Source organism: Mercenaria mercenaria, chromosome 5, assembly GCF_021730395.1.
Source record: "Mercenaria mercenaria strain notata chromosome 5, MADL_Memer_1, whole genome shotgun sequence".
NCBI lineage: Eukaryota > Metazoa > Mollusca > Bivalvia > Venerida > Veneridae > Mercenaria > Mercenaria mercenaria.
In genome coordinates, this window is record NC_069365.1 from 38,939,458 (window position 1) to 38,954,275 (window position 14,818).

Genomic DNA, 14,818 nt, shown 5'->3' on the forward strand with positions numbered 1-14,818 from the left:
ATCCTCTGAAGTCAGCTCAGGGATGCAATCACCTACCACCATAGGGAGCCAATACGGAATCAACGTATTCACGGTTTAAAGGGACTAGAAGATATGTTGTCATATATTGTTTGTGCTACTTAAAGTTCACAATTAAATTAAAGACCTGTGTCACGTCAGATTAGAATGGAACTATAAGAACTTTTGTATCTAGAGATACTGAACTTTCTGTTTTTTTCTTTCTTATAATCAGTTTTTTTTTCATATCATCTATTCATTGTTAATAATCATATTTTGTAAATAAATTTGTAAATATTGTAAAGGGTGTTGATTTGCTCTGATGGTTACTGTCGCCGGTACGGCTTTTCCTGTCACACAAGTTAGTCTTCATATACATAATTGTAATTCTTACCTGCTCAGAAAACAATAGATTACAGAACTGTTTCTTTGTACAGCTTGTAGCTTGTGTAATAGCATGCCCAAAACAAAAGCACTGCTGTACGCAAAGTAATGCGTCTACAGATCAATTCTGAGCATCATAGGTTAAAGCACTGTGTGGTTATTAAGCAGTAACTAAATTTCAAACAGACGGACAGATGACCAGCATAATTACATGGTATCATAACATTTAGCAAGACAGTGACCATAAACTTTGACTAGGAAACTTCAAAATCATGAAGGGTATATGATGGCTGTTCTTCATGTGTAATTGGTCACTGTGACCTTTACCCACTGACCTAAAATGAATGGAGGCAATTCACTGCCCACTGGTGATGTACCTGCCAACTTTGAGGGTTGTAGGTCATGTTATTCTCAAAATACTGACAGGAAAGAGTTTTGCACTTTCATTGTGACCTTGACCTTTGACACCCCTCCCCCTCCTTCCAACAAAAAAAAAAAAGTAGCCATCTACTGCATATAAACTATATGCTTGCCAAGTATGAGAACTGTAGGTCAATGCAATCTCAAGATATTGAGCAGAAACTTTGTACTAACAATAACCACGACCTTAACCTCATCCACAGCCCATGAGCAATGTGCACATTAAGTTTGAGGATCATAAACCTATAGAGTTACTGAACAGAAACAAAATCACTAACAGAAGAATGGATGGATACCAGCTCCGCAGCATAATACCTCCACTCAAATGCATAAAAAATCAAATTGTCTCCATTTCTATGATCATACACTATGGTATGATATAACAATAAAACAGAAGAGTTAGGAAGGCTTGTGATCATTAAAATATGACAGAGCAATAAAGAATGATTTAGAGAGAGTATCATTTCTCATTTTATTGTATTGATGTAATCCAAGATTCTGCAACAGAGTCCTTGGAATCGACCTTCACAGATGTTTTATTGTTGTAAACAAAACATATGTATTTCCACCAGACCGCAAATTAATGCTTGCGCATTATTCATAACTGCTGGTAGTATCAAATTAAAGCAGTAATTAAATTTCAATATTGCAAATAACACATCTTTTTTATCACACATACCATTTAAGGAAATGGTATTTAAAATTGAGAAGGAGCTTCATCACTTGTACTTCACATAAGCATAGAAAGAAAGAAGAAAAAAATGCCCCCCTTTGGTTGCATAAAAAACTGCCTGTGATAGACAATACAGCAGCCATCACCTCTTGCGGCCATTGGAAGATAAAACATTTTTGTACAGTTAAGGAGGTAGGTTACCTTGTTACAAGGGTAAATTCAAATTAGTTGAACCGCATCATTCTTTTGTATTTCGTGTAATATGAAGTTTTAACTGCTACAATCTCAATTTCGTTTGTCTCTGTCCCTTCAAGTTCATTTTTTATCCAGGTTTGAAGAACATGACCCTCCAAAGGTATTTCATATTGAAAGAAGACGGAAAATACGGATATTTAACACTTTTCAGTGTATTTTAATTTCATTGATATCCGTAGAAGTCTGCATAATTGATATTTTTACTAATATGCACGTTAGCTTTCTAATATAAGCTTAAAATGTATATGTCGCGGGGCTCGTGTTTCCATGGTAACGCATTTTCTCTCATTTTTAAACAACTATGTATAAAAATAGGGGTTTTCGACGGCTTCCGTGCCATTCTGTTAATGACCAACATGGAATATTTGGGTAATATTATAAGCAAAATACCAAGCACTTTACATGGTACCCTATTTTTCTTAAAGTTTAAAGTAACCATGGCAACAAGGATGTTTAAAATAGCTTATATCTTGATTTTTGTCGTAATTTCTTATAAAAAGTATTGAATAAGATTATCTTTCTAGTTGATGTAGCTTTAAAACATATTATTTCTGACGTAAGTTATATTTTCGTGTTATTTGCATTTATTCAAACAAATTTTACAGCTTAGAATACTTACAGCAGTACCCTTCGTCCGGAATTTTTCATGGAAAAATCGTCCAGCATGCTGCTATTATTCTCATGGATATTGTTGAAATGAAAACAAAAAGCCGAAGCCGTGTTTCTTAAATAGACCAGTGTCAACGCTTTTAAATTTTACATTTAGATACATAGGTCACGGGCTTCGTTTCCATGGTAACATAAATTCAATTCAAGAAACCACAATTTTCTACTGAAATTTGAACAATTTTATATCTTAGTTTTAGTACATAAGTAACAAATTATCAACGGAACCTGAAAATAGGTATTACAAATCAAACTGCTAGATTTTCTATTTGAAAATGACCGTAACAAGTAACCTTTCACCCAACTATATCCAAATAACATTGCTTATCATCATCCATTTTCTTACATTCCGCATAACATTTCAATATAACTACATAAAAGAAGCAAAATATTGATTATTTTTCAGAGCGAAAGACTCATAAAAAATATTTCAGCAAATAATGGTTATTTGAAAATAGTTAAAATAAAGAAAATGCACAGAATTACGTACTTTCAAGATAAAAGCTATTAATTTTGCGCGGTAACTGACACGTAACGTCATGACGTCAATGACGTCATTTTAAGGCAACATTGTTTTGAAGCGTTTCTGCGGCAATTCATTCATTATTTCTGCATTATTAAACCATAAAGCATCAGATCGAAGACAGGTTCATGATTTGTTTTCAGAAGAATGAATATACAAATACATTTAGTTTGTCGTAAACGTCGTCGTAAATCGTCACGTTAGCTTCCGGTTGGACATGCGCACATACAAATACGAAGGTAACCTACCTCCTTAAACCTTGCATTAAAAGACCAACACCGAATAAACACCATCTCTGATCAAGAGCCATTTGTAAAACATGTGTGCCCCCATTATGGGTTGTTCTATTTTCAGTTGCGTGATTACTATGACCATGACCTTTGACCTACTAACCCCAAAACAATTGGGGGTCATCTACTTCATAAGCCCAATCATGCTATAAAGTTTGAAGATACTGGATTATTGAGCTGGAACCGTTTTCAAGGTTCTGGCCTCTGTGACCTTGACCATTAACTTACTGACCAGAAAAAAAACAATAGGGGTTATTCATTTTATAAGCCCAATCATGCTGTCCAGTTTGAAGGTTCTTGGTCAAGTGATTCTCAAGTTACGGTGCAGGAATATTTTTGAATGTTCAGGTCCCTGTGAACATGACCTTTCACTTATTGATCCCAAAAATATTAGGGGTCATTTACTTCACAGGCCCAATCATGCTATCAAGTGTGAAGGGTCTGGGTCAATTGGTGCTCAAGTTATTGAGCCGGAACCGTTTTCCAGGTTCCGGCCCCTGTGACCTTGACCTTTGACTTACTGACCCCCAAAGCAATAAGGATCATTTACTTCATAAGCCTTATCATGCAGTCCAGTTTGAAGGTTCTGGGTCAGGGGGTTCTCAAGTTACGGTGCAGGAATTTTAAATGTTCATGTCTCTGTGACCATCACCTTTCACTTACTGATCCCCAAAATAATAGGGATCATTCAATTCATAGGCCCAATCATGCTATTAAGTTTGAAGGTTTTGGGTCAAGTGGTGCTCGTTATTGAGCAGAAACCATTTTAAAGGTTCAGGCCCCTCTGACATTGACCTATCGATTCCCAATCATGCTATCAAGTTTGAAAGTTCTGGGTCCTGTAGTACTCAAGTTATTGAGCGGGAATGGTTGACTCTACCGAGATGCGCAAAGCAATTTACCCCTATTTCTTCAGCAGGGTCATGATAAAGGACACAACTATATAACCTGGCTTGAAATTTACCTTTTTTTTCTCCCCTATTCTATGCAAAAAAACAAGTTTATCCATTATGAGAGACTGAAGTTTGGTCTCCTTTTAAAGACAGGCCTTCATATACAGGTGTGACTGTATTAGTGAACCTACCATCTTTGTAGTCAGACCAATAATGTGGAATCCTCCTCTTCAGATCCCCAACAACTCCAGTCATAAATCGACAGCACTTCTTCTCCTGTTAAATAAAAACAAAAGATTCTCTCAAAATATTTCCATGGGACCAATAATCACTGTCACTTGATTGGAACAAATGTAATTAGTCTGAATTCACTTCATCTCAATCATATGGCAATTTGTTATTGACTTACTGAGACAAAGAATTTGTTTTAAAATGCAGAAAAACTGCAAGGCTGCCAAATCAGGGGACTGTACTGCATTGGTGAGATCACACCCCATTGCACCACTATTTCCATGAAATTTGCAATCTTTATACAAAATCTTATCACCAGCTTTCCACTTCCTTTATGCTTTTCTGTATTTTTTTTCAGCTCCCTAAACTCAGCCTTACACAGTATACAAAATGTTTTTGTCCGTCTCTCATGTACAGTCTTTAAAAGACATGAAATGTGATCAAAAATCTTCTATCTTCAAACAAAATTATATCTCAGGTTAGTGTCAAAATGGCCTTCCTGAAGTAATCATTGTATACTGAATGACTGGTATATGGTGATCCTGCAAACACATGAACAAACTTATTCTGTTGTTTGAACAGAACCATAAGATGTAATATTAATTTTAACCTTTATCGAACTTACTAAACACAAAAAAACTTTTATAACGTCTAATTTTTTTACCCCTGATACCACCTCCTGAATAGTGGGTGCATATCATGATTATAATTATTAGATGATTTTCCAACTTCATATTAAGTTTGTTTACTATTTTTTTCTGCATTTAATTTGAAGCAACACAAGTACAGAGTAAAGATTATAAGTTGTACGCACTGATGCACAACAAAAAAGTTCCCTCCCCGCCCCCAACACTCCTTTCCCAACTTTTTTATAGCTTCATTGTGGGGGCTCTCTCATAGGCCCAGCCCTCAATCCACAAGTTGTTGGCAGCTCTGCACAGTAATGTCAACTTAGCACCAGTATATACCTATCCATCCCTCCCACATCTCTAGAAGATCTAACAAAAACAAAACATTTTTCATAAAATAACCTTTAAGCACTCCACTGCTACCAGTTGTTTGCTACAATTTCAGATTTTCCAGGGATTTGCATTGGAAACACATGATGAGTGAAATAGATAATTAAAGTGTCAGAATTTTATTATCAGCTACTTCAAAGCAAATCTGTTTCTTCAAAGAAGTTAGAACAAATAAATCAAATAAATTTCATTGCTTTTGCAATTCATGAAAGTGTTGCATTATGTGCCTGAGCACCACAAAGGATAAAATGTTTACTAAAACCCTTTAAATGATTGCCAAACGGTTAACAAAACAAATTTACCTAATTAAAAAAAATGCAGTGATACTTCTTTATGCTTTACGCAAGTAATATTTTGCAGTGGAAAAAAATGCATTTCTCCTTTGATGTTACATCTATGAACATTGGTTTACTGCGAAATCATAAATATTCATGGGGAACAAAACTTTTCAAGAATTTCATGGTTGTGGCACTCAGCAGAAATTAATCCCAACAAAAAAGTAAATTTGCATCATGTCAAACTCCACGAATTTATATCCCAAAGAAATAAGAATCTAAGCCATAACCATGAATGTTCCAGCCTAAAAATTAAATGATTCCAAGGAATACATTTTAGTTAAGGTAAATTTAACAACTTTAAAATTCTTTGGGAGTGCAAGCTGACTCAAGAGTAAAAGTCTTTCAACTTACCTGCAATTCTCAAAAGTTTAAAGCACAATGCCTCTTTAAAAATACTGTAAAATATATTTTGACCTGCCTGATCATAGTTGTTATTCATAGATTTATCAAAACACAATTTGGCCAGTAATAAAGAAAGAACCATGATGCCACTGTGACCAAAATGGCCACCATTGCAATACAGTCGTAACTGGTCCACTACCTTTGTAGCATAATTCAACTTCAAACTGACTGCTTCATACCTTTTCATTATCAAATGTTGGCACTTTTTCTTCAACATGATGCATTCGTTCCATCATTGCGTTTGTATTGTCAGCGAGAACTTTCTTAAACTCTTCCTCTGTATGGCAATCTAAGAGCTGCGTTCTGTGGTCAGGATCTGAGAATATTGTTGAGAATGTTCTGCCTGTCTCTAAATCATTCTTCGTGCTTTTCTATAAACATAAATAGAACTGACCATGAAACAGTTATCAAGATACTTAATGTAAATTTATCAATTCCAAGATAATCAATAACTTGCAACAGATACAGTGTAACTTCCGAAAACTGGACCTTCTGAAAACCGGAAACCTTTGAAAACTGCACGAAACTCAAGGTCCCGTTTTTTTCTGTTCTTATTTGTATTTATTTTTAATTTCTGAACACTGGAACTTCCGAATTCTGAAAACCGGACAATTTTTGAAGGAACGTTTATATTTCAAGACTAAAATTGACTTCTGAAAACAGAACAGCAAAATTTTTGCTGGGTTAAAAATGTCACCTGTTAATCCAAAAACGCTGTCAAAATTTTCTTTTGTTTATCTATCAGCAGCCCGCATTTATTTTGACACGCTAGATAAACACAATGATCATTTGATGTGAAAATAAGCAAGTAATCAGTGATTACTTTTATTTGTATTCGTATTATGAAAACGTGATAAATTATATATCTTAGTGTGAAAAACTTTTTTAATGTTTGAACGAAAGAAAGATAGGTGTTTTAGTTCATTTAGATACATCTCTTAAACTATGCATTGTCAACATTAATGAAATGTTGACGAACTCTGAACTCCAAAAATGGTAAATGTAAGTGGAAAATATTTGCGTAAATGCTATTATTTAAGATATGTTGTTTCTTTTTATCTTTGTTATTTATGTATTTATTATCCTAAATGTCTGTAATTAATTAAATTAATAAATTAATTATTAACTTTTAATTAAATTGTAAAATTAAAAAGGATAATAATCTCCTTCATCCTATGTGTAAGAAAACATGACTCTTGTATACCAAGTCCACTTTCTCGCAATCACCCCTCGAATTTTATTATTAGGCTCAACTTGAAAATGAGTTTAATTTGTAATGATCTACATTCAGGGTTCACATGTAGGGGTTAACCTGACTAAAAGTATGTGCATATTCTAGTTTTTAGATTTAGGGGGCCAGCTGGGATAAAGTTTTAGCCCTTTCTCATGACTTAAAAATATCTGGGGTTGAGCACGACATGTCAGTTTGAAAAAATAATTGCAAGTGGAAATATCCAATAGGGGCTCCTAAATGAACAAGGAACAAGAGCTGTCTCCATAGGATGACACATGCCCCCAATGGCACTTTAAATGAATAGTTATGGCCGATGTTAGAGTTTAGGACCTTTGACCTACGGAGCTGGGTCTTGCGCGCGACACGTCGTCTTACTGTGTCACACATTCATGCATAGTTATTTTAAAATCCATGCATGAATGACAAAGATATGGACCGGATATTCCCATCAATGCACTGTCATGAAAAATGACCTTTAACGTCTAAGTGTGACCTTGACCTTTGAGCTACGGACCTGGGTCTTGTGTGTGACACGTCATCTTAATGTGGTACACATTCATGCCAAGTTATCTGAAAACCCATCCATCGATGACAAAGATATGGACCGGACACGCCCATCAATGCACTATCCTTTAACGTCTAAGTGTGACCTTGACCTTTGAGCTACGAACCTGGGTCTTGCACATGACACATCGTCTTACTGTGGTACACATTCATGCCAAGTTATTTGAAAATCCATCCATCGATGACAAAGATATGGACCAGACACACCCATCAATGCACTATCCTTTTATGTCTAAGTGTGACCTTGACCTTTGAGCTACAGACCTGGGTCTTGCGCGCGACACGTCGTCTTACTGTGGTACACATTCATGCCAAGTTATTTGAAAATCCATCCATCGATGTCAGATATGGACCGGACACGCCCATCAATGCACTATCCTTTAATGATGTCTAAGTGTGACCTTGACCTTTGAGTTCGGACCTGGGTCTTGTGCGCGACACGTCGTCTTACTGTGGTACACATTCATGCCAAGTTATTTGAAAATCCATCCATCGATGACAAAGATATGGACCGGACACGAAAATTGCGGGCAGACCGACAGACAGACGGTTCAAAAACTATATGCCTCCCTTCGGGGGCATAAAAAGAGACAAGAGCTGTCACAGGAGACAGCGCGCTCGACTATTTCGATGCTGGATAGTAAAACTGGGCACATCTGAGGAAACTAGAGCTGTCACTGGAGTGTTTAATGACCCCAATTATGGATGAAGATATTGCACAATAGCCTGAGTCTATGTCAAAAATATCAACTTAAAGTAATAAGAGAGGTAAAGATAAAATGTATCAAAACACTATATAAGTATATCCTAAGCAAAAAGGGGCATAATTCATTAAACATTGGTGCCAGAGTTATACACCTTGTGTCATATAGTGTGGGCGGATGATGTTGCACAACTATTTTAAGTTTGAACAAGCAAATTCGATGAAATGGTATCCCACGCCGAAAGGGTTTGTGGTGAGGAATAGCAAAAAAATATATCTGGCAAAAAGTTAAAGATGTTAATAAGATTCAAATAATTTCATTAGTCAAAATCAATTTAAACAGAAAACAAATGTTAATTAAAGAGTACATAATAAAAGTATGATACTTTGATTCTGACTAAAGAATTTATTTTGAATGGGATATGCTTACTGTAATAAGCTTAGCTTTTAAAATTAAATGCAGTTAACTGAAATGTGAGCTTGAAGTTTAACTGGAACAAAATATTGTCTTTGAGTGGTTTGGCACCAGGTGTTGCTGTTTAACATGTACATTTGAACTTAAAAGAGTAGATGTCCTTAAGAGAACACAGGTAAGATATCTTGAACATGGCTGAGGGCAAGGTTTGTGCAGTCACAACTTAACATGTTGAAGGTTTGAACATTGTAAAAAAGATGAGAAAGGAATGGAAATAGATATATGTATATAATTATTTTTTTAGAGGGTGGGGGAGCGGGGAAATGGGAGAGGAAACAAACTTTCACATGTTGATTATAAATATTGATGGAAAACTAAAAATGGAAAAAAAAGAGTAAAAGGATGAAGGTGAGTGTGTGTGTGACCAAGGCAAGTGGGTGTACAGGTGTGGGTGCGCAACTTCACGTTTATAATAAATGTTCACAGAAAGAATGAAAGAAATTTAATGAAATTCTGCCAAATGGTCAGTTTGTTATGTACAAATATGTGGATTTTTAGACAATTAAAGGGCAATAACTCTGAAGTTACAAAAGAAATCCGTACGAAATTGCGTGTGCACAACCACATTATAGAGCTCTAAATTCTGTTAAAGTTTCATAGTTCAAGGTCAAATATATCCAAAGGTATGATGCAGAAATTGCCATATCTATAGTACCCTATATAGTTAACACTAGAAACTTCTGAGGGCCATAACTCTGGTGTTACCTGGGCAATCTGTCTGAAACTTGATGGGCCCAATAACCTCATAGTGGTGAACATGTATATGAAGTTTGTTTGAAAAAAATCTAAAATAAAGGATTTTTTTTTTTTTTTTTTTTTGCGGGGGCGGGGGTGTGATCAAGGTAAGGGGGTGACACATCGTCTTACTGTGGTACACATTCATGCCAAGTAATTTTAAAATCCTTCCATCAATGACAAAGATATGGACTGGACACGAAAAATGCGGACAGACCGACAGACGGTTCAAAAACTATATACCTCCCTTAGGGGGCATAAAAAGGGGAAATAATTCATGAAAAATTGGTCCCAGAGCTATGCACCTTGTGTCACATGATAAGGGTAATGATGCTGAACAATTGTTTAAGTTTGAATCAGATCCATTCAGTAATAACAGAGATAGAGTGAAAGTGCACCAAAACTTTAACCTGAAATTCTAAGTAAAAAGGGGGAATAATTGATGAAAAAATGGTGCCAGAGTTATGCACCTTGTGTCATATGATGTGGGTGATAATGTTGAACAAATATTTTAAGTCTGAATCAAATCCATTCAGTAATAACAGAGATAGAGTGAAAGTGCATCAAAACTTTAACCTGAAAATCTATGTGATAAGGGGGGATAATTCATGAAATATTGGTGCCAGAGTTATGGCCCTTTTGTCAGATGATGTGGATGATGATGAGGAATAAGTATTTCAAGTCTGAATCAAATCCATCAAGTAATTACAGAGATAAGTTGAAACAAGAGCTGTCTCCATAGGATGACACATGCCCCCAATGGCACTTTGAATGAATATATAGTTATGGCTGATGTTAGAGTTTAGGACCTTTGACCTACGGAACTGGGTCTTGCGCGCGACACGTCATCTTACTGTGTCACACATTCATGCGTAGATATTTTAAAAACCATGCATGAATGACAAAGATATGGACCGGACACGCCTATCAATGCACTATCATGAAAAATGACCTTTAATGTCTAAGTGTGACCTTGACCTTTGAGCTACGGACCTGGGTCTTGCGCGTGACACGTCATCTTACTGTGGTACACATTCATGCCAAGTTATTTGAAAATCCATCCATCGATGACAAAGATATGGACCGGACATGCCCATCAATGCACTATCCTTTAATGTCTAAGTGTGACCTTGACCTTTGAGCTACGGACCTGGGTCTTGCGAGCGACACGTCGTCTTACTGTGGTACACATTCATGCCAAGTTATTTGAAAATCCATCCTTCGATGACAAAGATATTGACCAGACACGCCCATCAATGCACTATCCTTTAATGTCTAAGTGTGACCTTGACCTTTGAGCTACGGACCTGAGTCTTGCGCGCGACACGTCGTCTTACTGTGGTACACATTCATGCCAAGTTTTTTGAAAATCCATCCATCGATGACAAAGATATGGACCGGACACGCCCATCAATGCACTATCCTTTAATGTCTAAGTGTGACCTTGACCTTTGAGCTACGGACCTGGGTCTTGCGCGCGACATGTCGTCTTACTGTGGTACACATTCATGCCAAGTTATTTGAAAATCCATCCATCGATGACAAAGATATGGACCGGACACGAAAATTGCAGACAGACTGACAGACAGACCGACGGACCGACAGACGGTTCAAAAACTATATGCCTCCCTTCGGGGGCATAAAAAGAGAAAGTGCACCAAAACTTTAACCACGGTGGGGACGCGGAAAGACGCCGGCGCCAGGGCGAGTAGGATAGCTCTCCTTATACTTCGTATAGTCGAGCTAGAAAACGGAGTTTCTGAAACATTGTTAAATCGTTAGAAAGGCCCTTTTTGATGTTGTCTATATGAGTCAATATATACCTCAAGTATCAGATAATGCGGTATTGGAGAGCTGCTGACCTAGACATTTCAGCAATATTTTCAAAATGATCTTAGTATAATAGATTTTGATTCTACAGAAGCGAGGAAAGACCTTAAGTCGCTAATACATTTATCTAAGTTACAGGTACAGAAAAGATATGTTTTTATCTTAGCCTTAGCGTCTTTGCTTTGTATGCAAATGCCAGATTAGCACAAGTCAAAGATTTACATAACCCAGCCATAAAACTGTATTATCCCAGTCTTAATTTTTGTTAGTCATTTGAACAAAACCAGGAATAACTGAACAAAGCAGGGGACTGCAGACAAAGCGGGGGCAGTGTATTTTACAAACCAGTAAAATGTAAAATGATTATATTTTTGCCTCAAATAGTAATTTTATCATATAAGATAAAGCTAGATGTGTGTTCATAAGATGTTGGTCCGCTACTTACCATTGCTGTATGGTCATTACGTTATTTAATGACAATTTTTTAATAAGTAATGAGTCATAACTATTGTCTGGTCTGGCACAATCATAGGAAAAATGTGACTTACCTCCTTGGTTGGTGTGAGAATAAGTATAACAAAGTATACTTCTTGACTCGATGGTCCAAAATTAGCAGGATGTTTGAGCTTCGCAATACCAACATGTCTTCGGCTGATAGATGGCACACTTGCTCTGAAAGGTAAATTACATAACTTAATATTTTATATACAATATCTTTAAATTTTAATGTCTTGACCAAGCTGACAAAATCTATGAAGAAACAAAATTTATGTAGCCAATATGAGAGGTAGATTGTTTGTTTTGTTGAAACAACATGCTATCAGAGAACACAAGTCCTGCATGAAAAAATAGCCAATCAGAGAGATGGTGACAAATCCTGTTTAAGACAATGATCAAACAGAGAGATTGATGCAAGTTCAGCATGGAACAGCAGACAATTAGAGAGATGGAGATGGCGACAAGTCCTGCAGTAACCAACAGCCAATCTGAGAGATGGATGCAATTCCTGTAAAAGGCAACAGCCAGTCAGAAAGATTGAGACAAGTCCTGTTTAAGGCAACAATAAATCCTAGAGATGGATGCAAGTCCTGCATGAAATAGCAGCTAATCAGAGAGATGGAGACAAGTCCTGCAGTCAACAACAGCCAATCCGAGAGATGGATGCAAGTCCTGTAAAAGGCAATTAACAGCCAATGAGAGAGATTGAGAGAAGTCCGGTTTAAGGCAACAATCAATCCTAGAGATGGATGCAAGTCATGCATGAAACAGCAGCCAATCAGAGACATGGAGACAAGAAATGCAGTCAACAACAGCCAATCAAAGAGATGGAGCCAAGTCCTACAGTAACCAATAGCCAATCAGAGAGATGGAAACAAGTCCTGCATGAAACATCAGTCAGTCAGAGAGATGGAGACAAGTCTGAAGTCCAGATTAACAGAAAATCATGCCATGTATGTAGCATCAGCCATTTAATAAAAAAGACTTTTTCTAGCCTAAGGCAATCATCCTACCAGATTGCAGAAAGTAATTTACCTAAAAAGGTATTAAAATTTCATTGATACACTGAAACATGAACCAAAGCAACTAAAACAAGCAAATTCGATGAATTGGAATCCCCCGCCGAAAGGGTCAGAGTTGAGGAACGGCAAAAAAATATATCCAGCAAAAAGTTAAGAATGTTACCAAGAAGAATAATTTCATTAGTCAAAATCAAATTAAAAGAAAATGAATGGTTTGTTTGGGTGGGGCTGGGTGGGGGGGGGGGGGGGGGGAGGATACAACAGTTTACATGTTGATTATAAATATTGATAGAAAATGAAAAATGAAAAAAGAATTAAAAAAAAAAAATGGGGGGGGGGGGGGGGGGAACCAAGGTAAGGTGGTGACAAGGTGTAGGTACACAACATCACATGTTTATAATAAATGTTCATGGAAAAGAATGAAAGAAGTTTAATGAAATTCTTCCCATTGGTTGGTTTGTTATGTACAGATCTGTGGTTTTTTAAACAATTAAAGGGCAATAACTATATGGAAAATTGACCAATCGAAAAAAACCTTGAAGGGCATCGTCGCAGTATCTTGGTTCATGTCTGTTTCAAGTTTGATGAAATTCTACCTGCTAGTTACTGAGAAATGGCTGCAGACGGACATTTTTCATTAAATCAAGGGCAATAACTCTGACGGAAATTGACCTATCAAAAAAAAAAACTTGACGGGCATCAGCACAGTATCTTGGTTCATGTCTATTTCAAATTTGATGAAATTCTACCTGTTAGTTACTGAGAAATAGCTGCAGACGGACATTTTTTATTAAATCAAGGGCAATAACTCTGAGGGAAATTGACCAATCAAAAAAAAAACTTGACGGGCATCATCGCAGTATGTTGGTTCATGTTTATTTCAAGTTTCATGAAATTCTACCAAGTAGTTCCTGAGAAATGGCTGCGGACAGACGGACTGACGGACGGACAACGCCATTTCAATACCCCCCTCCCGATTTCATCGGCGGGGGATAACAAGCATCTTCATAAAATATCTGTATTAATCTGTTAAGACAAAACAATAATAATAAAAATAAAGTACATGTAGTCAGTAAAAAATTGTTATCATTGTCATCTATTTAATTGAGGGGACAAATTGTATCTTGCTTTTTTCTATCATGGATTCTGCATGTCCAAATATTCGATCACTGGCTTGAATTAAAATGTTGAATCCTGATGTTGAACTTGATACACTGACATACAGATGGGGGTATACTTGCTGTGATAGAGAAACCAGACACAAAGCCAATTTTACTATTTTTCATTTGGTTTACGTCTGTTTCTTTCTTTCATTTTCTAGTTTATTTTGTTTACAATTCTCAGAAACCTTCAATACAAGAGACTACACCCTCTGAAGCAATATATTCAATAAGTATCTAGCAACCTTGAATATCATAGACTACACCCTTCAAAGCAATATATTCTCAATAATATGCGTAAGAAAACTTCATAAAACATTTCAATATTTATAAGCTTCAAACATAAACAAGTGAAATAACATTATTCAACAGCAGCAATTTTCAGTCAGCATGCCAGAATGTTACTTAGCTACCAGACATGAAACATAACTGAGCACCTAACTAAAATATTTACTGGAAATTCAAGGTAACAAGTGCTTGTTTGTAGGAGTATAGGTGCTACAAAA

The 14,818-nt window shown here is 36.4% G+C and overlaps 1 protein-coding gene across 1 annotated transcript in view; it reads right to left on the reverse strand.

The window, feature by feature from the left end:
* Window positions 1-14,818, reverse strand: part of LOC128557299 (solute carrier family 4 member 11-like) — a 56,971-nt gene that overhangs the window by 28,889 nt on the left and 13,264 nt on the right. The window contains exons 2-4 of the mRNA XM_053544549.1: window positions 12,181-12,304; window positions 6,271-6,462; window positions 4,293-4,377 (exon numbers count right to left, since the gene is read on the reverse strand). Of these exons, the coding sequence (XP_053400524.1) occupies window positions 4,293-4,377; window positions 6,271-6,462; window positions 12,181-12,304 (401 nt within the window). The remainder of the gene's footprint in view (window positions 1-4,292; window positions 4,378-6,270; window positions 6,463-12,180; window positions 12,305-14,818) is intronic.